Source organism: Camelina sativa, chromosome 17 (assembly GCF_030686135.1).
Source record: "Camelina sativa cultivar CO46 ecotype springtype chromosome 17, ASM3068613v1".
NCBI lineage: Eukaryota > Viridiplantae > Streptophyta > Magnoliopsida > Brassicales > Brassicaceae > Camelina > Camelina sativa.
The window spans coordinates 33,748,713-33,772,098 of NC_141896.1; the positions used below are offsets into that span (position 1 = coordinate 33,748,713).

Consider the following 23,386-nt stretch of genomic DNA (forward strand, 5'->3'; position numbering starts at 1 on the left):
CCACCCCTTTTCATTTTTCAAAATTATATACTACTAATAATTATAACTAACTCCAATCGTATACTCCATAGTTTAATACTATTATTAACTCTGTGAAATGTTCAACTAAACGAGTAGGTAGGTTGCTAAATCATCAAAGAATCTTTCGACGAATGCTAATTAGAGAATTTTGACCAATTTTATTAACATAATACTAATAGTACTATTAAAAGAGGAAATTGAAGAAAACAAACATGGGAAAAGAGGATTAGGCTGTTGACTGCTTTCACTCCCTTTTACACCTCTCTGTCTCTCTGTTCTTCTTAATAAAGTTTTCATTTTTAAGCTTTCTCTCTCTTCTTCTTCTTCTTCTGAATCGTCGTCACAACAACACAATGCGAGTCTTTCCCAACTCGTCCATGGCGATTCTCTCTGTTTTTCTCTTAACCCTTCTCCTCTCTTTCCCTCTTCCATCAACACAAGACCTCAACGCCGACAGAGCAGCTCTTCTCTCTCTCCGTTCCGCCGTCAGAGGCCGTACGTTTCGCTGGAACATCAAACAGACCTCACCGTGTAACTGGGCCGGCGTCAAATGCGAGAGTAACAGAGTCACCGCCCTCCGTCTCCCCGGCGTTTCTCTCTCCGGCAACATCCCGGAAGGTGTTTTCGGTAACTTAACTCAGCTCCGTACACTCAGCCTTCGTCTCAATGCTCTCTCTGGCTCACTCCCTAACGATCTCAGAACTTCCTCCAATCTCCGACACCTTTACTTGCAAGGAAACAGATTCTCCGGCGAGATACCTCAAGTTCTGTTCAGTCTTACAAACCTCGTGAGGCTTAATCTCGCTTCCAACAGCTTCACTGGAGAGATCTCCTCTGGTTTTACAAACCTCACGAGGCTCAAGACTCTGTTTTTAGAGAACAACCAACTCTCTGGTTCAATCCCTGAGTTAGATTTACCGTTGGTTCAGTTCAACGTCTCTAATAACTCGTTGAACGGATCTATACCTAAGAATCTGCAGAGGTTTGAGTCTGATTCGTTTCTACAGACTTCGCTTTGTGGCAAACCGCTTAAACTTTGCCCTGATGAAGAAACTGTACCGAGTCAGCCTTCTTCTGGTGGAAACAGAACACTACCACCAAGTGTTGAAGGAAGTACGGAGAAGAAGAAAAAGAGCAAACTTTCCGGTGGAGCTATTGCCGGAATTGTGATCGGATGTGTGGTTGGTTTCGCTTTGATTGTTCTGATACTAATGGCGCTTTGCCGGAAAAAGGGTAAGGAGAGATCAAGAGCTGTTGACATTTCAACTATCAAACAGCAAGAAACTGAGGTTCCCGGCGATAAAGAAGCGGCGGATAACGGAAATGTCTACTCGGTGTCGGCGGCTGCAGCGGCGGCGATGACCGGGAACGGAAAAGCTGGAGAAGTTAACGGTCCAGCGACGAAGAAGCTTGTGTTTTTCGGTAACGCGACTAAAGTTTTCGATCTTGAAGACTTGCTGAGAGCTTCAGCGGAGGTTTTGGGGAAAGGAACGTTTGGGACGGCGTATAAGGCGGTGCTTGACGCGGTGACGGTTGTTGCGGTGAAGAGGCTGAAGGATGTGATGATGGCTGATAAAGAGTTTAGGGAGAAGATTGAATTGGTTGGTGCGATGGATCATGAGAACTTGGTGCCACTGAGAGCTTACTATTTCAGCAGAGATGAGAAGCTTCTTGTCTATGACTACATGCCTATGGGAAGCTTATCAGCTCTCTTACATGGTGAGTTTTTACATCAAAAACATTTAATAAGCTTCATCTAGGGTTCTTGTAGATTTAGTTTGCATTTACAATAGCTTTAGTGCTTAGTCTCGATTGAATTAGCATTGGGTGCTTTGCTTTGTTTAGTTTAGTTTTTATAATTGTCTTTTATCTGTTTACAGGAAACAGAGGAGCGGGAAGGAGTCCACTAAACTGGGACGTTCGATCACGAATTGCTATTGGTGCAGCTCGTGGCTTAGACTACCTTCACTCACAAGGCACTACGACCTCTCACGGCAACGTCAAATCCTCAAACATCCTCTTAACAAAATCCCACCATGCTAAAATCTCAGACTTTGGCTTAGCCCAGCTCGTTGGATCATCAGCAACAAATCCAAACCGTGCTACGGGTTACCGTGCGCCAGAAGTAACCGATCCAAAACGCGTGTCGCAGAAGGGTGACGTGTTCAGCTTCGGAGTTGTGTTGCTCGAGCTGATCACGGGAAAAGCTCCTTCGAACTCAGTGATGAACGAGGAAGGAGTTGATTTGCCGAGATGGGTCAAATCAGTGGCGAGGGATGAGTGGAGAAGAGAGGTTTTCGACTCGGAGTTGCTTAGCTTGGCGACGAAGGAAGAAGAGATGATGGCGGAGATGGTGCAGCTAGGGCTTGAGTGTACGTCACAGCATCCGGACAAGAGGCCGGAGATGTCGGAAGTTGTTAGGAAGATGGAGAATTTGCGACCTTATTCAGACCAAGTTGACGAAGCTGATTAAGTAAAAAATGTTTAATTATTGAAATTTTTAATTATTTAATTTTAATGAAATGGTTGGGGGAAAAATCAGAAATGAAGGGTTTTTAATTTTAATTTAAAATTTTTGACCCTACTTGTCAAAAAGGAAGAAGGGTTTTAGTGGTTAACTCTGCTGGCAATTGAAGTTGTGTTGTGTTTGGGCGTGAAGGATTTGGTGGTGATTTTTGTAATTATTGTTGTTGCTTAAATCTACTTTTCTAAATTGTTGCTAATCATTTTGTCTCTTATGTTATAATCATACTCGTGACTTCATATCGTAATGTAAAGTTGTGTATATAGTGGCAAACGCAGTTGGTCAGTGTTTTGTGAAAATGATGTATTCAGTTTGTCGAACAAAAATACAAATCTGTTTGGATTTAAAATATATTTTTGGTTGGCCACTTGTGGATCGCCCTTTTCCGGCAGATTTGATGCGTTTGATAGGTTTGTTGTACACTTTAGCTTTATCCACTAGAGAATAGTGTTATATCCGAAAACAACATTAGATCATTCGAAATGAAAAATTAGTTTAAAACTACTTGTTTAGGTTTCGCCTGTTTAGCACTTGTTCAGCTTATTATGGTGTGGTGGAAGTTATGTGTAATTTTATGATACCAATACATTAGTTTCGTCAACATGTGATATATAAAGAACATGCTATATAAATTATCTTTTGCTATCACAGAGACCCACATCCAATTTTAGTTCCGATGGAGAGACAGCTAATTATACCCAAAAATAAACACTTAACACATGATCTATAGAATGAATGAATCAATACAAATTTGCTATTACTGAAATGTGGACAACTCTTCAATTAAGTATACCGAACTTTGGAATAATTTGTTTTTTTTTCTCTTTCACAAAATCACTACTATGAGTAAAGAGAGGTTGGCTAGCAAACATTGGCAGCTTTATGAGTAAAGCATTTAATGCAAAAGGTTTAAATAGGTAGGAATGGGTGCAACTGTAACAGTACTAAGGCTGCTATAATTGTATGACTCTTTTCACAGAGGTCCCAAAGGTACACACATGATATAGGGGAGGGACCATAAAGAGAGAGAGAAAGATAAGAGGACTTTGAGAAACTGAGATGATTCTAATATATGAGCAACCCCAAAATAGGGTTTATGAAAGGGTCCTTTTTATAGACGTGGTCTCTTATACCTACATTTGCGGTTAATGCGGCTGCTAATTGCCTACACTTTTAGAAACCCGCAAACGCAATGGCTAACTGTGTATGGGTTTAAGAAGTTTGGACTGTGTCCATCAATTATGATAGGTTTTAAAACTTTGGTTTGGAAATGGTATCTCTCGTTCAGAATCTAATGAAAATATGCTAAAAGAGACAAATTGGGAATCTTTAATAATGAACATTGACATCCCTTTTCACTCGGTTTACTTTAAGACAACATTTCACAACCTTCTGTGAAGGTGGAACGCAATAGCCTCAGACCATGTACATAAATATGTTAAACCACAAATCTTAACAACTATCAAACCGCAAAACAACAATAAACCACATGTGCGGCTGTGCGTTGTGCGACCAAATAATGTTTTCCTTTTGCTTTTGTTTTTCTTCCTGTCTCTGCATCAGAAAGAGAATAACTCAAAACAAAAATCAGCTTGTTATGGATACCACAAATTTAGTAACCAATGATGACTGACTTACATGTACAGAATAATAAGTTATGTTCATTTGTTTGCTATCTTCGATGCGAACTTGGTTGAGTTTCATTCTTTGTGACCTTTGGACATCAGATCATAGTTGATATATGCCAGCTGCGAGAGGTTCTTCATACCATAAAAAGAGCTAGTCAGAATACTAAAACTGGTTCTTCTCTCTTGAGAACACCAGTTTCAAATGCTACTCGAATCACTTGCCATAATGGTACAAACTACAAGCCAGTTATTGACTTGAATTAGGTAGAAGCACAGCCCACAAGTTCATGACCTAGCAGTCTATAGTCTCAACCCAAACTCGAATCTATAGCCGAAGGATTCTGCAAGTCTGTTATAAAAGCTAACAGCCTATGTTTTACTTGAGGTGATGATACTAATACAAAGCCATCTTTGCAACTTTTACCAGGACCCAACTTATATAACTAATAAAGTTTGCAGCAAGATCTCAATTCTAAAATGAATATTTCTAGGGACTTTTTATACAACTGTATAAAACTATGATCAATCGTATACTTGGGTGACAAGGTATCTTAGGAAGAAAGTCATGAGACAATACCTTGAACGAGAAATTATTGAATGGGTAATTTTCAGAGATACCAGTTTCAGACTCCGCAGGTCCGCGGGGTATATCAACCTGCATATCATCATTGATCCAATTCAGGGACTTTATACATCTAAAAATTTAACGTTAATACTTCTGAGGGGGGAAAGAGAGTGGATCAGCCGATATTACCCCCTCGTCGTGATGATTGTTCAACCGACCACTGCTGCCACTCAAACTGTCACCATCACTAGAATCTTCATTCTCATTGGTTGATAAACATTCTTCATCCGGATATTTCTCCGAGTAGCGACTATGGAAGTAACTTGTGTCAAAAGCATTTTCTGAATCCGGCACAAATGCAGCCTAGAAAAAACAAGCATTAAAATGTCTAAAATAAAGAAAAAATAATATAATAACATGAGTATGAGCTTTGCAAAGCTTCGACTTTAACAGCAAAAGATAAATGAATGCACCTTCTGCTGTGCTAGAGTATGCCAGTTTATGTCTTTAAAGAAGATGTGCTGCTTGACCTGGGTCATGATATTTGTTTCATCACTACACACAATTTACAATAAACTAGAACCAGGCATCCAAGAAAAAAGACATCAATGTCACCTCAGCTGCCCCTCTAGCTCCAAGTCTCTGGTGAGGATCTTGCGTTAGTAACCTAGATAAAGCACATGACACGGTGTTACAGAAAATACTACTTGTCTTCTTCTCGATTTTGTTATAAGCTGATCTTGAACCAAACACTAAAATGGGCATTTACTCAGTCATAACTCGAACAAAACATGAGAAGTGAAGGGTTACTTATTAATGTTTACAACGGAGCTGGTGACAAATTTTGTAAAGACTATTCTTACTACGCATATAGAGACTGAACAGAGGATATTCACATACCGATCTATCAAATCACGGGCTTCATGGCTCATATCTTCAGGAATAGTAGGCCATTGTATATTACGGTTGAGAATATTGTCAAATATTTGCTAAAACCCAACAAAGAAGATGCAGATCAGATATGAGGGAGTTGGGAAGTGAGACTAGATATTAAATACTAGCTAGCAACATATGATGATGCTAACTGGTAGTGTTTGATAGTTAAGAGGCCAATACCAAACACATGACATTTGATGACCAGCCAAAATTATAACAATAGTTTTCAGAACCTTGAGAAACCTCTAGTTCCTCTAACAATATACTTACAAGAACGATGCAATATCTAGTCACTGACCTGAGGATAGTCAGCATTGAAAGGTGGAATCCCCACAATGAATTCATACAAAATGATGCCAACAGACCACCAATCTGCAGTTGCACCTGAACAGTTATGAAAATATATGTCTTTACAATTTTGGTATGTAATAACAAAAATTATATAATCTGATACTATAGTCAGACAGGTAGCAGAACAACAATTTAGTATGAACCTAAAGTTGGGAATAAGTTACGTATTCGAGCTTTCTACTTATACCACCACCAGATAAGTAGAACTGTAATCAACTTGATATATCACACATTGTTATTTAGATAAACAATCTCAACCAAGCACCAATTTTTATTCAAAAGTAAGATTTGGAATGATAGAAAGTAGCAAACAACAAGATGAGAAAGAAATGTGTATGCACCATGTCCTGTCCCCAAAAGAATTTCTGGCGCTAAGTAGTCAGGAGTGCCCACAGCAGACCGCTTATCCTCCAACGTTGGCCATTTTGGTTTCTGCTCAACAAGCAGCGACGTTGCACTGGAAACTGGCCCAGAAAGATCATCTGTGCTGTTGATGAGGCCAACTTTTGAAAGCCCAAAATCTGTCAACTGCTCAGACGAAACAAAACGGTACCATAAGGTCTACAGGGAAGCGTGGTTCTGATAATTTATCCATGTATTATATATACAGATTATAAATGCAGAGGCTAATTATCTGTGTGGATTTTACGAGATTCAGATAGGACTATATAATCGCCAGATCATCACATTGCATGACATCAACAAAACATTCTGAAGGCCTGATATATTCAATACAAGTTCCCAAATGGTTATTGTATTACCTTAACATGACCATCATGGGCGATCAACAAATTGTCAGGCTTCAAATCACGATGCACAACACCCTCGGAGTGTAAATACTCCAAAGCAAGGACCTGACACGAATAATCGACACTAAATCACAACATCTAGATAAATTACTTGTTATTACGGCATGATCTGTGAGAGCCTTCAACACTTACAACTTCTGCAATGTATACACGGGCATTAGTTTCATCCAAGCAACCAAATTTTCTCAACATTGAATAAAAATCCCCTCCATTAAGATATTCCATCACAAGATACAGGTTTTCGCTACAAGTAAAAGAATAGAAGAATCGAACCTGGTAAAAAGAAGGTTACGTTAGCATGAGAAATCTCAGCAGAGGACAAAATATACTTAAAGCTAGAACAGCTCACCACAAAAGGATTGCGGGCATGGATCAAAATATCTCGTTCAGCATGTATACTTTCCACAGCATTCTTGCGGATCATATCTGCCTTCTTTAGAACCTACGGAGTATGGCAGCACCAAAAAACAAGATTTAGAAAAACAGTTTGACTGATTTTGGTAACCAAGTCAGGCTTACTGCACAGACAAAATCTTTCACAAAAGTAACAGAAGCAAAACGAACTGAAATTTTGGAACACCTTAATCGCAAATAGGTCTCCTGTAGTTTTCTTACGAGCCAAGATAACATGCCCAAAAGCTCCCCTACTAATTTCTTTTACGAAATCAAAATCATCGACGGATATGCGGTCCCGCGGATGTACTGGGCTGGTCCTCAAGCTGCGAACAACATCATCTTCCAAAGGAGCATCTTCATCAATTATGGTGCTTGATAGATCAAAATTTTCATCACGCAGAAGCTCGCACAGCTGAAGATACTTTTCCCTAAATAATAAAGAAAAGTATTCTTTTTTTTTTTTTGGAACAAAGTAAAGAAAAAAATTCATTCAATAGATTCATAGCCTGAGCTATTCTTGCCTCAACTGACAAAAGAATAGTTCTGGAGACCAGAACACTTGCATTCCAATTTTCAAGCAAAGACAGCACTGGGTGAGAGCCAACAAATATATATTCAAGACAAAAGTGGTACTAGGAGGAACTCACCGTATCAACTTTTCTATGCGTGTACCAAAAGTTTCTATTATAAGTGCATCGAACTTTCTGTGCTCAATGACAACCCTCAAGTCTTCAAGACAAGAAAGTAAGAGTTGAATAGATTGATCATCAACTGGAATAGCATTTGATGCACATCTTGCAATATCAGCAAGTTCACTCATCTGCATCATCAGTTATCCACGGCTTTATTCGTCAGTGCACATATTCAATAACAAAAGACTGGGAAGATATGAAGATAGAGCAGAACCATCACAAACCTGTGAAATATCATCCTGGTCATGTAATATACCCTTGCCTACTAATATCAATTCAATTGGATCGCGTCTAGGGGTTGGAATAGGGGAATTAGGAGTCATGCTACCGGCAGATGAAGGAGTCATGCCTTGATCAGACTTGGGACCAAAACGAGTTCTGCATGACATTGAAGGTAAACATCTTATATCATCCATGGAAACTAAATTATTAGCGTCTGGAAGACAGTCAAGCATATCCTCCGACCCTCTTCGCGACCAATCACTTAGCTTCGGGGAGAGAACATCAAATTCTTCGCTAAAGCTTGCGTTAGATATTTTCATACAATCTGGGCTTTCTACTACTGCTAGGCTATCCTTTTGTGTTAAGTTCTCGGTTATCTTTTCAAGGGTTACAGCAACTGCCGCCAGCCGCTCATCAACACTCGCACCCTTTTGGTCAGATACATCAGCCAATGCACAGATTCTAGAGTGATCTTCCACATGGGTGGTGGGAACTTCCTCCTCGCATATACGGCAAATAATTGAGTTTTCCTCAGAAATACATGACTGATCTCCCCAATAACCCCAACAAATATTGTGCGGATGCTTGGACATATGTTCTTGAAGAGTGTCTGGAAACTTAGAAACAGCCATATCATCACTCATAGCTACTCGATTTTTAACGACCTGTGGAGGTTCAAATTTGCTATCATTCTGCTTTTTAGATACTGCAGCTTCTTTTACACACTTCGATGCTGGAGATGGAAGTCTTTTCCAAGATGACATTTTATCGATGTTTGCAGGCGATTCAGAATCCTTTGACATTTCATTGTATGGAGAGGAGAGAGATGCTGGACTAACAACAAAGCCCTCGTTCCAATTCAAACCACGCTGCTCCTGACAATAAGCTTTCTGGGTGGATGGTACCTTTAAGTTATTGGCAGAACTTGAACCCATACCGTCCCTAACTTCTCCAGTGGGGACTCTTTTATCAACAGGATGCAAGACTCTTGACTGACATAGTTGTACGGCATCTTCCTCCTGCCCCCAACTTTCCTTATGAAACTGAAGTAATCTGGTACATCTGGTAAGGATAAAAAGCATCCGAGTGTGAAGTTGCTTGAGCACGCCCGGAGGAAGCTCTTGACGTTTATCATCTAAGTCTTGTACTATGCCCTCACACTTACGCCAGAACTCTTCCGAAGTAGTCTTAGCACAAACCTTTGCCAAAACCAACAAGTCTTCAATTGTTTCTAGCAACTCAGGATGACTTTCTTTTTTTTTATCATAAATATCCAACAGATCCCCACCAAATGCAAAAAGGTCCGAATTTACTTCTTCCTTTGCTTTGTCAAATTTTGTTCGAATTAGATCCAAGATTTCCTGCATAAGACAAATCATTAGAGAAAGCACTGCACAGATTTTAGATAAAAGTAATACAAAAACAGGAGCGTCAAAACTACCTCCACGTTATTTGACCATCGAGGCTTCCAAAATGGAAAAGGCCGTACACCTTTAGAGTTGAGCTCATGAGAAAAGCTCTTGATGTCACCAGGAAGCCTCTTTCTTGGAGCACTGGTCATACGAAGTAAGGCTTGATAATGAGGCGACTCTGACACTTTTGTTTTTTCCAATTCATATGAATTCTAGAAAAGATAGACATCAAGTCACCAAGGTCACTTAGAACTGTCTATATATATACATAGCACATACTTAGTAAAAGAGAAAGGAATACCTCTGGCGTGCAAACTCCTGAGCTTCCTTCAGGGCTAGATATGCTAGGTAATACCTTCAGTTGACCTGCTTAGTAACATCAAAATCAAACTTGAGAGAAGCAAAAAAAACTGAAACATCAACGGGTGCCACGATAAAATGCAAGAAGTATTAGCCATACCATTTCCGATATCAGGAGATTTGTGATCAGCTTTGCTACTCCCAGCTTCCTTCTTGCCACTACCCGAACTAGTATCATCAAACTTCGACAGCTTGTAACACGGTAAGACCGGAAGTTCATTATCATTCCCAAAATTGAAGAAATTTTCCTGCGGCAACGGGCCAGACCTCGTCTTGATTCGATTCAAACCAAGAGACGAAGCCATGATAGGCGTTTCAGCAGCTAGCTTCTTCTTCGCCGCCTCAGAACCTGAAGATGACAGTTTCGATTTTCCAGGACTAGAAGAGTGAACTTCTTTACCCTTTGATGAGCCATCCTTCTTCGGGTAAGGGCTCCAAGTCTCCTCTTTGGAATTCGATTTCGGTTTCTTCTTATCGGATCCTCCAACCGGAGAATTAGAGCCAACGGATCGAGGACTGTTTGCGTTATTGGGACTAGACGATCCTGATTTCTTCGAGGAGAAGAGGAGTTTACTCTTAAACACCATTTTTTAATATTTCTTCTCCCAAGCGGAGAGATTTCAAAAAAACCTAATCCTTTACAATTTACAACACAACACGCTACGGCAAAACTCCAAACACCATCTACAATTCGAAAGAACAAATTCTCTTAATATCTTCAATCTCCGTTTTGAAAACCTTGAGAAATTTTCAAAACGAAGCTTTTCGATGAACCCGACGAAGAAGACGATGGACGTAACTGTTGTTAGGTGCGAAGCTAATCCTTTTTTTTAATTAAAACGAAGAGAGATTAGGGATAAACTAGTCAAACCTGTTAAAGACGCAGCTTTGACTATATAATGATTAAACGTTTAATGACTCTTTCAACTTAAGATTAAACATTTATATATGAGAGTAGAGGGGCAAAATTTTCTTATTTATATGAGTAGAGTTGATAAGATTATGATGAACATTGAACACTTTTTTATTTTTTCTTGAGGATTTTGTCATTAATGAATTTATTGTGTGACTTGTAAGTTTTCATTTGTTGAGAAAAATATACAAAGAAATTTCTAAGTTTTCTTTCTATTACGAGATTTCGCGCGTCATTTTGTATTTTAAACGAACAAATCTAACTAATTTTAGAATTTTCATGACCGTTGAGATTTGATATATTCACCTCTAATCGAATTATAATTGGTACATCCCCAAATTTCTTTTTATAAAATTATAGTTTCGATTGATATAAGAAGAGATTTCCTACGTTTTTTCTAAGTTTGAATGTATAAATCCAACTAATTTAAAACTTTTCAGTACTATCGAGATTTGATATAATCACATGAACAAGTAATATTTTGTTAGATAAAAAATTTAAAGCTATAGTTTTTGATTATCATAAGAAAACTTCTCCAGTATTTTTTTTCTAGATTTGAATGAATAAATCTAACTAATTTTAGAACTATTAATATTGTTGATACTTGATATATTTAATAATGGCTAGATACAAATTTAAAACTAGATTTGAATGAATAAATCTAACTAATTTTAGAACTATTAATATTGTTGATACTTTATCTATTTAATAATGGTTAGATACAAATTTAAAAAGTTATAGTTTTGATTAATACGAGAAGATTTCATGCCTATATTTCTTTTTATATTTGAGTTGATAAGACAAAAAATATATATAATTAATGATTGATATTAAAAATTTCCTTGAATAATAAGCATGTATTTTTGTGTATATTTGAGTGTATAAAATTAAATTATTAATACTAATTAATTTATTCAGATTTTATATTAATATTTGTTAAATTTAGTTGATATTTATTAAAATATTTAATACTAAACTGACGGTCTCTAATTTATTGCAATAGAGTTAAAAAAATGGGATCCAGTAATTTTTTACTCCCTCTGTTTCACTAAGAGTGTCCTTCTAAATATTTTTCCCTGTTTGATAAAGAGTGTCACTTTACAATTCCAATGTGTTTTTTACATTAAATTTTCTAATTTACCCTTTAAACCAAAGTTCATTTTCATTGAATTTAAACCATTAGTCATTTATTAAATAGGGGTAATCATGTATAACTATATATTTTCTTAATTTGTGTGCATTTTGTCAAAATGATACTCTTTGTGAAACATGAGTAATGTGTTTTTGAACCTTGAGGATTAGTAGCTGGGTAAGCGCTTATATCTCTCAAAGTATGCGGAACATCCGAACATGACACCTTTGAATGAGTTATAGTAACAATGCGATATATACAGTGTTAGATCAGGTTATTGGGTGGAAACTCATGTCCATACTAAAGAAGATGGAGAGATTATCCCACCTCCTGTGGCTCAGTTGCTTTAAAGAAGAAAATATGGGGACTGCAAATTGCTCAAGAGATTCGACATTTCCTATGGCGATGCTTATCGGGTGCTCTTGCAACACTAACTCAACTTAGAACAAGAACATTTTTGGTTGATCTCATGTCAAAGATGTCAAAAGAAGGAAACAATAAACCATATATTGTTTACGCGTACCTTTGCTCAAGTTATTTAGAAATGTGTAGACAGAAATGACAAACAATTCATAATATCAGATGGTCTAGAAGACAACGTTGGTTCTTACATGTTACTAAAATAATGGCGGACCTATGTAAAAGGAAGGGGGTCAATTGACCCCCCTAAAATAATAAGGGCCTGTTCGTTTCTCTATTTGGATGATTCAGTTGAATGGAAATGAAAAATGATGTTCGCTTTTAACAATTTAACAGACCATTTGGATGTATCAGTTAGATGACTTTTTCTAAAGTCATTAAAAAAATATGAAAAATCTGGCTGAGTCTGATTGGTGCATTCAACTGGAGATGATTCAGCCATAACTATTAAATGTCCAAAATACCCTTGCCTAATTTAAACAATTATACTATGTCACCATCTCTTTCCCCCGACACCGTAAAACACAGATCTAGGTTTTTTCACTCTTCGCCAGATCTCTCGCTGGAGTAATCATGTTTATTTCAATTCCCCTCCCTCTCTCTCGCTTTCTTTCTCTATCTCTACTTGTAGATTGCAACAAGAATACGAATTAGTTTTTGGGTATTGGTTACTTTGTTTGAGAAGGATTTTGAAGAGTATGAACTGGACTCAGTCTTAGGTTTGATTATTGATTTGAAATACTAGTCCAGATCGATATTGATATTGAGATTTTTGTAGTTTTGTTTGGTGTTAATGTTGATTTTTTCTTTATTGGAATAACATGTTTTAAATCTTATAAAAATTTGTATTTCATGAAAATGAAAATTTAGAAATGTCAAAAATAGTAATTTGTAAATTATTTAGGTGTATATATATTTTAGATTAATAATTAAAATTAACATACATTAAGATTTTTAAAAATGGTTATATCAAAACATGGGCATTTTAGTCATTTTTATTATCAAATCCATCTTAATGAGAAATGTAAATAAACAAACAAACACATTTTCATTCAAATGCATCATCCAAGTGAACCATATTTTTGTCTTGTTTGGTTGATCATTTGACATCCAAATGATTCATTTGGATGAATCATTTGAAAGGATCATTTGAATGGAAATGCCAAATGACTAAACAAACAAGGCCTAAGAGGAAGTTTTTTGCATGTAAATCAGTCAAGTATCTGTAGCACAATTGGTTTATTCCCCCTAGATTGACCCCCTAACCACATATCAATTCCCCCCTAATACACCAAAACAAATTATTTTTACATTTTAACAGTTTTCTAAAACAAATTGACCCCCCTAACTTTTTTTCCTGGGTCCACCACTAATAATCGTTACTCTCCACCAGCGTAACTACCGTTTTTGATTATGTGGAGACTTTGGAAATCGAAACGTTACGTTTCTCTTCCAAAATAATGCAGATAAAAGGATAAAAGAAGCGAGGTGTTCAATTTTAACAAAAAAAAAAAGAAAAAGAAGCTAACAAATGGATAGAGAAGCAAATAATGATAAGATGCATGAAATGTTTTTCACTCCTCTTGGAAGTAGACTATGAAAAGAGACAAAGGCTATCAATGGTCTCCACCTCCAAATGGATGGCTTAAGTGTAACGTTGATAGTAGATTTTTGTTCATGCATGGTCGTTCTTTTACAAGTATATGTGGCTGCTTGGATATATAGTTATGGACATGTTCTCCTGGCGGGTTATGCACAACAACACGCCTCAACTAGTCCGTTACAAGCCGAAACTCTCGGTTTTTTACATTTTCTTAAAATGGTGTGGACTCATGCATGGTCTGCGATATATGTGGTTTGAAAGCGGTAATAAAGTGTTAATTAACCACTCTAATTAACGGTGGAGAAGTCCTATGTCTTATTGGGATCTTTATTATATAATATACGATACTTGATGTCAAAGCTCCCCACCTCATTTTTTAGATCATGTCAACCGAGAGAGAAATAGTGCAGCGGACAAACTTGCTCAAGCCCATACTTTTTTCTCTCAAGTCTTACTTTGTATATATACGTTATACTCTGTTACACCACCTTTGGTTGGTTAAATTATTATACACCATCATATGTATAAACAAATTACAATGGAATGACTTGGGCCAGAAGCCCCGTAACCTTTGCGCTCAAATGGTTAATTGGCAAGTGGCAACCACATTAAACAAATTACAGAATTGAAAAGAGGTAGCTGAAACTTGAACCCTCGACAAAAAAGAAGATTAATATTTCCTTAATATTTTAACAATTGTCTAAACATATTATTTATAGTATTATACCACATAATTAATTAACTACCATCATGGTACCATGTTGTGTAGTAGAGAATGAGTCAATGCACTTCGTGTTTGCCCTCTTTGAATTTAAGAAGAACGTTTCATGTTATAATTGGTTTATCTCAGCAGCTTTAAGCTTTAGTATACTTGAAATATAAATAAATTAATTAATTAAAATATGATTTCTAAGTCCAATGATTAAATTTGTAATATTGGAAATCTTTATTCCGGAACAGGAAAGCAGACCTTAGATATAGTATATCGCATGGGTTGATTTGTATATTATTAGAAGAAAATTAAATTATATAATCTCGGCGGTGTGTGTAACTTCAACTCACGTTTTTCATTTTTTTTTCCTCCAAAGTCTCTTTTAGTCGTTTATATTCTCTCTATCATTTCTTGATCTCTTCTCCGATCCGGCGACTCTTCTCTCCGGTGAAAGCTTATTAATCGTTTCTTGGTTTCTCAACGATTTGCGTGATGGAGAGAGATTTTCTCGGGGTTGGATCAAATCTATATCCGAAAACTGTGAAAGAGGAAACTAACCAAGATTTAGGTAAAATTCCCCTACCAAATCCTCTCATTATGATTACTTATAAATCATAGCTTTGATTATGGAACACTTTATCGTTAAAGACGTACTCGATTAGGTTTTTTTTTTTGGTGGTTGTCTTGTTGAAGCTTGAACTTTTACGTCCTTGCTTGGGACTTCTATTTTCATGTTGTCTCTCGGGAAACGAAAAAAAGAAACATATTAGGTTAGCCAGACCTTATAATTTGTTTTACGTAGTCGATCTGTCGATGAAAGCATGTTTTTGGTCATCGATTGTTTAAAAACTCATACGTTTACTCGTGAATTTGTTGTGTTTTTTTTTTTGTTTTTAAGCTTGAGTTTCTAGAACTGTTGCCTGTTGGTGTTGATCGATCAGTGTTCTCAAAATAAATTTTTTTTCTTCTAACAGCCGACAATATAGATGCTGTTCTTTTTGTTTTTGTTGTTTCTTACGAAATCATATATTGGTATATGAGCAGTTTTCTCTATATGTATCTTTTTTTTCTTCGTCTAATTAGCCTGATTAGATTGAGAATGAAAACACTGGTTGCTCTTTTTGAAAAGTTTATATGCCATCGTTTTATTAATTTAAACTACTTGAATTCTATATATAATTTAAAAACGAAGACGTGAAATGTTGGGAAAAGAATGGATTAAAATAGCGACCGGCTGACGATTGAGAATTTAACAACAAATGCAAGTTGAATTGTTTAACTAAAATATATGCGATCCATCATCCATACATGATTTAAATATAAGCCAAGATTGATTGTGACTTGATTAATATCATTTTTTCTTTCCAATTGTAGACTAATTGATTAAGTTAGAACCATGTTGGGTGTTAAATTTAGCTTAATTTACAAATTTGGATGAATGATTTACCTAACCACGGGGAATTTAATAGTTCTTGTTTTATATTCTGAAACGTGCAATTTCTTGGAGGTAGTTGGGATTGTTATGTGTGTTTGGACTTTAATATGAGTCTCAACTCTAAGTATTTTTTAAAAAATATTGTGTTTTTGAAGTATTCGTATGATCCTTATATTCCCCAAGGTGTTAGCTTATTCAGATTTGTTTCATTGTTGGTGGATCTTTCCCTTCATCTGCGATGTTTCAAACTTAGATAAGAGTTGTCCACTTTTAACTTTAGCATTGATCTTGAGTGTTCTTGAGACATATTGCTCATGTTTCAGCCCCAAGTAGAGGTATGATGGAGTGGTCATTCTCAAGCAAAAGCTGTTCTGCTCCTCAGATTCTTTCTTTTGGGACATCCCATCAAGACAGGTGTAGAACTTCAGTCAGTGACCATTTGCTTCCTTGTGGTGATACTGATGTAAACCGGAGAACTTACTACAGCTCAGTTCAGGTTAGGGTAATTCTTGGAAAAACAAAACTGTATTTATTAAGTGTGATTTATTGACCTTAATTGTAAAAAAAAAACAACATGGCATTTGGTTTGGTATCTAGAATAAGAAAACTTTCTTGGGAGGCAAAAGCTTCATCAACGGTTTCTTGAACGACCAAACTTTGAGAGGATCTCCTACCATGGCACCTCCAGTTTCAGTCTTTCAAGCTCCAACCACTATTAGGAACGCAATGCTTTTATCTTCCTCTTCTTTACGTAGAGACACAACTCCTTGTCCCGTAGTTGACTCGAGCTTTCACTCTCTTTTTTTTTTGTTCCAGATGTTCTTCAAATCCTACAGGGTCACCACCTGAGCAGTTGACAATCTTTTATGCCGGTTCAGTATCTGTTTACCAAGACATATCTCCTGAAAAGGTAACCATTTCCCCCATGCCAATATACATTACATTTTCAAACCACTTTCAACGTTGGAAGCTGTCAATGAAAGAAGTTAGAGTTGGTGGGTGTGTTAGTAACATTAATTATAGGCTCAAGTCAGAAAACCTCTTATCTGGTTCCAGTTAGAAGGTGAATGATTCATTAATCTGATAAATAGTATAGTCTGCTTAAATCTCCATTTGTCCCTCATAGGCCCAAGCTATCATGTTGCTAGCCAGAAATGGACCTCAGGCTAAACCGATTTCAATGCCTAGACCTCAAAACCCGGTTCATCACTCTCCTGCGACCACTTACTCTCCAACTTCATTTCCCTCTAACCGAATCACTGGACTTGTACCCAGACAAAATATGGCGAGCTTAGTATCCACGTACAACAACCAAACCGATGCCTTAAATATGGCTCCACCAGGTTTACAATGAAGTCTTAAGATAACCTAATAATATTTTGTCGTCAAATTTTTTTATGTCAGCTTGATATTGCTATGATCCAATACAGTGGGTTTACCGCAAACGCGCAAAGCATCTTTGGCTCGGTTCTTAGAGAAACGCAAAGAAAGGTACTAAGCTACAAGATCATTGATCACTTCTTCACAGTGATCAAGTGTGATCAACACATGTATTCTGTTTTGCTTTTGTTTTCTTGCAGGGTCATTAACGTATCGCCTTATTACGTAGACAACAAGTCAACAATAGACTGTAGAACACTAATGTCTGAATGCTTAAGCTCTCCTTCAGCTCATCATCTGCGCTAAGACCAATATCCCGTCATGGTTCTAAAAGGCTTTTTCTTTTTTTTCCTCTGGCTATTTTAAGTATCTGTATCTTGTAGACTATATAGTATAGTTATAGCTTTTGTTTCTTCAGATTTGGTAGAATGTGCTTTGTAAGCAAGTTATAAGTTTAATTTTGGAAACTGTCTGCTTTTGTCTTTACTTTTTGTATATATGCGCATAAAAAACGTTAAGATAAAACTCTTCAAGATTTTGTTGAAGTCTACTTTGTTTATAATTCTTATTCCAATAATAGTTATAATAAAATATTTCCATATATTAGCGGGTGATATATAATATTAGATATAATATTAGACAGTTGAGGCCATGTGCAGCAAAACATAAGATAAAGATTTAATCAGTTGACCCAAAAAAAAAGAAAAAGATAAGGTCTTCCATCTTACTATTCTAGCTAGATTCTACTGGAATTGAATTCATCCAAGATTAAATGCCAGTAGACTGTCGACTAGTGTTGAAGGTCCAAGCTGTAATCGACTCATCATAATTTTGTTTTTCTATACCTTACTCATGTGAAACCGATGATGAATTACATGACAGTTGAATAACTTAATCAAACGTAGTCGTCGTCATAGATTGAATCTTGAAGGAGACAAAGATGACGAAACTCTTTTCTAAGACTTTAACGAGGTTTATCTCTTACAGTCAAAGGTCTTCTTCTTCTTCTAAAGCTACTACCAAACTCTCTGCTGCTCCAGAAACTCCCAACCTTGAGAGCAAATGGATTGTTTCGGTTACACCACCTGCAAGTAAGTATCTCGTGCGTGCTCTCTCTCAGCCAAATTTGTGATTAAGCTCTCAATCTTGTTGGATTTTTGTTTTTTAAAATGTTTGCAGAGATGAGAGTCAATGTTGTTATGGTACTTGGTTGGATCTATTACCTACGGTATCGGGGAGGTGTATAAGTTACAACAAGGAGAAGTGGTCTGTGATTTTCATTTATATATTAAACTATTCGATATATGTGTTGTTCTCTTTTCATTTGTATATATATATATAGATATTTCGAGTTGAATCTTTTGATCTGCTAAAGAACTTGTTCACACCCGATCTCTTGTTTCAAGGCCAAGAAACATGTGGATTTCAGACGACAATGCTTGGAAACAAAACCAAGGAAGCTGAATACAATGAAGAAAGTGGATGAGTTAGGATTTCAACGGGTTGTATGCAAAGGCGTTTTCGATGTGAAAAGATCGATCTATGTTGGTCCAAAGCCTAGATCCAAGTCTAAAGATTCCGAAGATGGGTTCTATGTTATTACATCTCTTTTGCCAATCCCAAATGAACCAAATAGGTGAGGGCTTTTGTGATCTCAATATCATCTTGATTCAGATATATCTTGTTGCTTGTGTATTAAGGTGTTGATTGTGTATGTGTTTGGATGCAACATCTAGACTACATGCATATTTTGCACGTTTCTTTATTTGGATTTTGATACTAATAAGATTGCACTCAAATGCAAATAAAAAAACAAGACTAACATGCTCTAATAATTTTTGCTTCTTCCTTTTGTAACTAGTGTGAAGTCCCCTGTTCTAGTAAATCGCGGATGGGTTCCTTCGGATTGGAAAGAAACGTCTTTAGAATCTCTAGATCCTGGTGTTGTTGTTGCTGCTGCGGAGGATGAGTCAAGAAAAGCTAATAAACTAATATCCTCTCTACAAAATCCCTTATCGAAGTTTTGGTACAAGTTTAACAACCCAATGATTTCTGAGGTTGGTATTTATTTCATAAGCTTAAAAAATAGTACTTAATCTCTCGTTAATTGTATATTTTGATATCATATAGATTAGTTTTGTGGGGTTTTTTTTAGCAGGACCATGCCTCTAGGGCTATGCATGTGGAAGTGGTTGGTGTGATTAGGAAAAGTGAAACTCCAAGCATATATACTCTAGTAAATTATCCAAGGTCGTTTGGGTGGTTCTACGTTGATGTTCCTAAACTGGCTCAAGCCATGGGATTTGGTGAGGACACAATGTATATAGAGAGTAACCACAAAGATATGGACGAAAGCAAACCTTATCCAGTTCCGAGAGACGTTATGAACTTGATCCTTAGTAAAGAGTTACCACTGGGCTATTACTACCACACGTTGTTATGGTAGTGAACAACATAACCTCAACTTTATTTCACTCGTTACAAGTTTATATGTTTGGTTAGTTTGTTGATGGTGGTGCGCGTGATTGTTTATATGTGCAGTTTTTGGAGCTCCCTGTTTTGCTTTGGCAAGGCCAAACTGATTCTTTTGGAGAAATATACAATTTATAGTAGTAAGCCAATGTTGATTCTAGTAATTTTTGTCTTTTATATACTTACCAAAATATACAGTCTTCGTAGCCTATTTAGTCAAATAGACACAATTGGTGTTGGGTGTGTCACTAAACTCGACTCCAACGAACACATCTGCCATAATGAAGGAGGAATCAGTTCGACAGATGTGAATCTTCTCAGTCCTTAGTCATTCTTCTCTTATCTTTTATGCAATTTGGTTTACTTGCAGTCCTGTTTTAATCATCCATATATGTAAGTTCTACGGCCAAAGGAAGAAATCAATCAACTATCTATTATTCAAACATATGTATTCTGTTTTGCGTTTGTTTTCTTGCGGGGTCATATTAACGTATCACCGTATTACGTAGACAATAAGTCATTAATAGACTGTACACATGGATGTCTGAATGATTAAGCTCTCCTCCGGCTCATCATCTGCACTAAGACCCAATTTAGACCCCTCATGGTTCTAAAAGTTTTTTTTTTTTTTTTCTCTGGCCAGTATCTGTATCTTCTAGAAACTATAGTATAGTAGTGCATAGTTTATGTTTCTCAGATTTTGGTAATTGGGCTTGTAAAAGCAAGTTTTAAGTTCAATTTGGAAGCTCTCTGTTTTTGTCTTTACGCTTGTATATGTGTATTAAAAACATTAAAATAAGACTACATGCTCTCTGAATTATTGCTCAAAGTCCATCTTACAATTGTAGTATCAAGTGTAATCAAGTAATCAACATGTGTACTCTGTTTTGCTTTTATTTTCTTGCAGGGTCATTAACGTATCACCTTATTACGTAGACAACAAGTCAACAATAGATTGTAGAACAATGTCTGAATGCCTAAGCTCTCCTTCAGCTAATCATCTGCACTAAGACCAATTTAGACACCTCATTGTTCTAAAGGGTTTTTCTTTTTCTCTGGCCACTTTAAGTGTATGTATCCTATAGACTATATATAGTAGTATAGTTATAGCTTTTGTTTCTTCAGATTTTGGTAGAATGGGTTTGTAAAAGCAAGTTATAAGTTTGATTTTGGAAACTGTCTGTTTTTGTCTTTAATCTTCTGTATGTGTATAAAAAACAATAAAATCTTTTAGATTTTGTTGAAAGTTCTAATTTGTTTATAATTTTTCTTTCGATAGTTGTTATAAAATATTTCCACCTACGGCAACACAGATGATAATAATTTTATAAGTTGGTGCCATGTGCTTTATAAATCAGAAAATAAAACATTAAATAAAGAGTTGGTCAAAGCTCGTCGAGTCGTCGTCGTCGTCATTATAAGATTTAGAATCTTGGACTTGGAGGAGACAAAGAGAAGAATCTTGAAGGAGACAAAGATGGCAAAACTCTTCTCTAAGACTTTAACGAGGTTGATCTCTCACAGTCACAGGTCTTCTTCATTTTCTACGACTAGCAATCTCTCTGCTGCTCCACAAACTTCCAACCTTGAGAGCAAATGGATTGTTTCGGTTAAACCACCTGCAAGTAAGTATCACGTGTGCTCTCTCTAAGCCCCATTTTTTGATTAAGCTCTCAATCTGGGTGATATATATATATATATATATATATATATATATATATATTCTCAAGGATGAAGATGGAATTTTGTTTTCAAAATGTTTGCAGAGAGGAGAGTAGGGTCAGTGTGGTTATGGTACTTGGCTGCATCCATTAGCTACGGTATCGGGGAGGCGTATAAGTCCCAACAAACAGAAGTGGTCTGTGATTTTCATTTATATATTAACCTATCCGATATATGTGTAGTTCTGCTAAAGAAACTTGTTCACACTCTTTTGTTTCAAGGCCAAGAAACTTGTGGATGTCAGACTAAAATGCTTGGAAGCGAAACCAAGGAAGCTGAATACAGTGATGAATGTGGATGAGTTAGGATTTCAACGGGTTGTATGCAAAGGCGTTTTCGATGTGAAAAGATCAATCTATGTTGGTCCAAAGCCTAGATCCAAGTCGTCTAAAGATTCCGAAAATGGGTTCTATGTTATTACACCTCTTTTGCCAATCCCAAATGAACCAAATAGGTGAGGACTTCGTGATCTCAATATATATCATCTAAGATTATTCAAATATCTTGCTACTTGTGTATTAAGTTGTTGATTGTGTATGTCTTTGGATGCAACATCTAGACTAGCTGCAGATTTTGCACGTTTCTTTATTTGGACTTTGATACTAATAAGATTGCATTCAAATGCAATAAAAAATCAAGACTAACATGCTCTAATAAAATTTTCTTCTTCCTTGTGTTACTAACTTACTAGTGTGAAGTCCCCTGTTCTAGTAAATCGCGGATGGGTTCCTTCGGATTGGAATGAAAAGTCTCTAGAATCTCTAGGTACTGGCATAGTTGTTTCTACTGCAAATGAGTCTAGAAAAGCTAATAATCAAAGTCTCTTGTCGAACTTCTGGTATAAGTTTAACAACCCAATAGTGGCTGAGGTTGGTCTTCGTTTCATAAACTTAAAAAGTACTCAATCCTTCATTGTATAATTCGATCATATCATATAGATTAGCTTTGTGTGGTATTTTTTTTAGCAGGACTATGTCTCTAGGGGCCCTAGGGCTATGCATGTGGAAGTGGTTGGTGTGATTAGGAAAAATGAAACTCCAAGCGTATATACTCTAGTAAATTATCCAAGGTCGCTTGCGTGGTTCTACCTTGATGTTCCTAAACTGGCTCAAGCCATGGGATTTGGTGAGGACACAATGTATATAGAGAATACATACAAAGTTATGGATGAAAGTAAACCTTATCCAGCTTCGAGAGACGTTCAGAACTTGATTCTTAGTAAAGATTTACCACTGGGCTATTACTACCACACAGTGTTATGGTAGTTAACAACATAACTTCAACTTTATTTCACTCATTAATTACTGGTTTTTGTTTTTGTTAATGGTGGTGTGCGTGATTGTTTATATGTGCAGTTTTTGGAGCTCCATGGGATTTGGTGAGGACACAATGTATATAGAGAATACATACAAAGTTATGGATGAAAGTAAACCTTATCCAGCTTCGAGAGACGTTCAGAACTTGATTCTTAGTAAAGATTTACCACTGGGCTATTACTACCACACAGTGTTATGGTAGTTAACAACATAACTTCAACTTTATTTCACTCATTAATTACTGGTTTTTGTTTTTGTTAATGGTGGTGTGCGTGATTGTTTATATGTGCAGTTTTTGGAGCTTCATTACACCTCTTAGCTATGGATTCTTTCATATTTCTAATCAAGTGTAGGAACGTGTGACA

General features: G+C 36.5%; 5 protein-coding genes across 9 annotated transcripts; 4 read left to right on the plus strand and 1 right to left on the minus strand.

Annotated features, from left to right (window-relative positions):
* Positions 1–2,744, plus strand: LOC104758151 (putative inactive receptor kinase At1g48480). Its single transcript, XM_010480972.3, has 2 exons — positions 1–1,740; positions 1,902–2,744. Exons 1-2 carry the CDS (start codon positions 375–377, stop codon positions 2,492–2,494), a joined length of 1,959 nt encoding a protein of 652 aa, XP_010479274.2. The 5' UTR covers positions 1–374; the 3' UTR covers positions 2,495–2,744.
* A 1,439-nt stretch (positions 2,745–4,183) lies between these two features.
* LOC104758154 (putative serine/threonine protein kinase IRE3) lies at positions 4,184–10,934 on the minus strand. Its single transcript, XM_087494719.1, is given in 18 exon segments — positions 4,184–4,247; positions 4,249–4,305; positions 4,751–4,828; positions 4,928–5,101; positions 5,212–5,268; positions 5,354–5,405; positions 5,639–5,727; positions 5,973–6,058; positions 6,367–6,553; positions 6,787–6,879; positions 6,967–7,107; positions 7,184–7,276; positions 7,415–7,658; positions 7,878–8,050; positions 8,147–9,505; positions 9,586–9,768; positions 9,858–9,922; positions 10,017–10,934. Coding segments are annotated over 18 exon segments (3,648 nt in total). The 5' UTR covers positions 10,504–10,934; the 3' UTR covers positions 4,184–4,217.
* A 4,083-nt stretch (positions 10,935–15,017) lies between these two features.
* On the plus strand, positions 15,018–18,056 carry LOC104758155 (protein TIFY 6A). Of its 2 annotated transcripts, XM_087493821.1 has the most exons (7): positions 15,018–15,264; positions 16,455–16,627; positions 16,729–16,848; positions 16,946–17,041; positions 17,258–17,474; positions 17,562–17,622; positions 17,712–18,056. In XM_087493821.1, the coding sequence occupies exons 1-7, from the start codon at positions 15,189–15,191 to the stop codon at positions 17,815–17,817; spliced, it is 849 nt and encodes a 282-aa protein (XP_087349947.1). In that variant the 5' UTR covers positions 15,018–15,188; the 3' UTR covers positions 17,818–18,056. The 2 variants fall into 2 exon arrangements, with proteins under 2 accessions (XP_087349947.1, XP_087349948.1); XM_087493822.1 differs by lacking the exon at positions 17,712–18,056 and having other exon boundaries at positions 17,562–17,629.
* A 100-nt stretch (positions 18,057–18,156) lies between these two features.
* Positions 18,157–20,428, plus strand: LOC104758156 (surfeit locus protein 1-like). Of its 3 annotated transcripts, none has more exons than XM_010480978.3 (6): positions 18,157–18,602; positions 18,691–18,777; positions 18,918–19,147; positions 19,373–19,568; positions 19,670–19,953; positions 20,053–20,428. In XM_010480978.3, the coding sequence occupies exons 2-6, from the start codon at positions 18,703–18,705 to the stop codon at positions 20,309–20,311; spliced, it is 1,044 nt and encodes a 347-aa protein (XP_010479280.1). In that variant the 5' UTR covers positions 18,157–18,602; positions 18,691–18,702; the 3' UTR covers positions 20,312–20,428. The 3 variants fall into 3 exon arrangements, with proteins under 3 accessions (XP_010479280.1, XP_010479279.1, XP_087349949.1); XM_010480977.3 differs by having other exon boundaries at positions 18,250–18,602; positions 19,667–19,953; XM_087493823.1 differs by having other exon boundaries at positions 18,322–18,617; positions 18,698–18,777; positions 19,667–19,953.
* An 885-nt stretch (positions 20,429–21,313) lies between these two features.
* LOC104758158 (surfeit locus protein 1-like) lies at positions 21,314–22,970 on the plus strand. 2 transcript variants are annotated; one of them, XM_087495730.1, is made up of 5 exons: positions 21,314–21,608; positions 21,750–21,841; positions 21,927–22,159; positions 22,397–22,574; positions 22,671–22,970. In XM_087495730.1, exons 1-5 carry the CDS (start codon positions 21,461–21,463, stop codon positions 22,968–22,970), a joined length of 951 nt encoding a protein of 316 aa, XP_087351856.1. In that variant the 5' UTR covers positions 21,314–21,460. The 2 variants fall into 2 exon arrangements, with proteins under 2 accessions (XP_087351856.1, XP_087351855.1); XM_087495729.1 differs by having other exon boundaries at positions 21,383–21,608; positions 22,674–22,970.
* Positions 22,971–23,386: the final 416 nt, after the last annotated feature.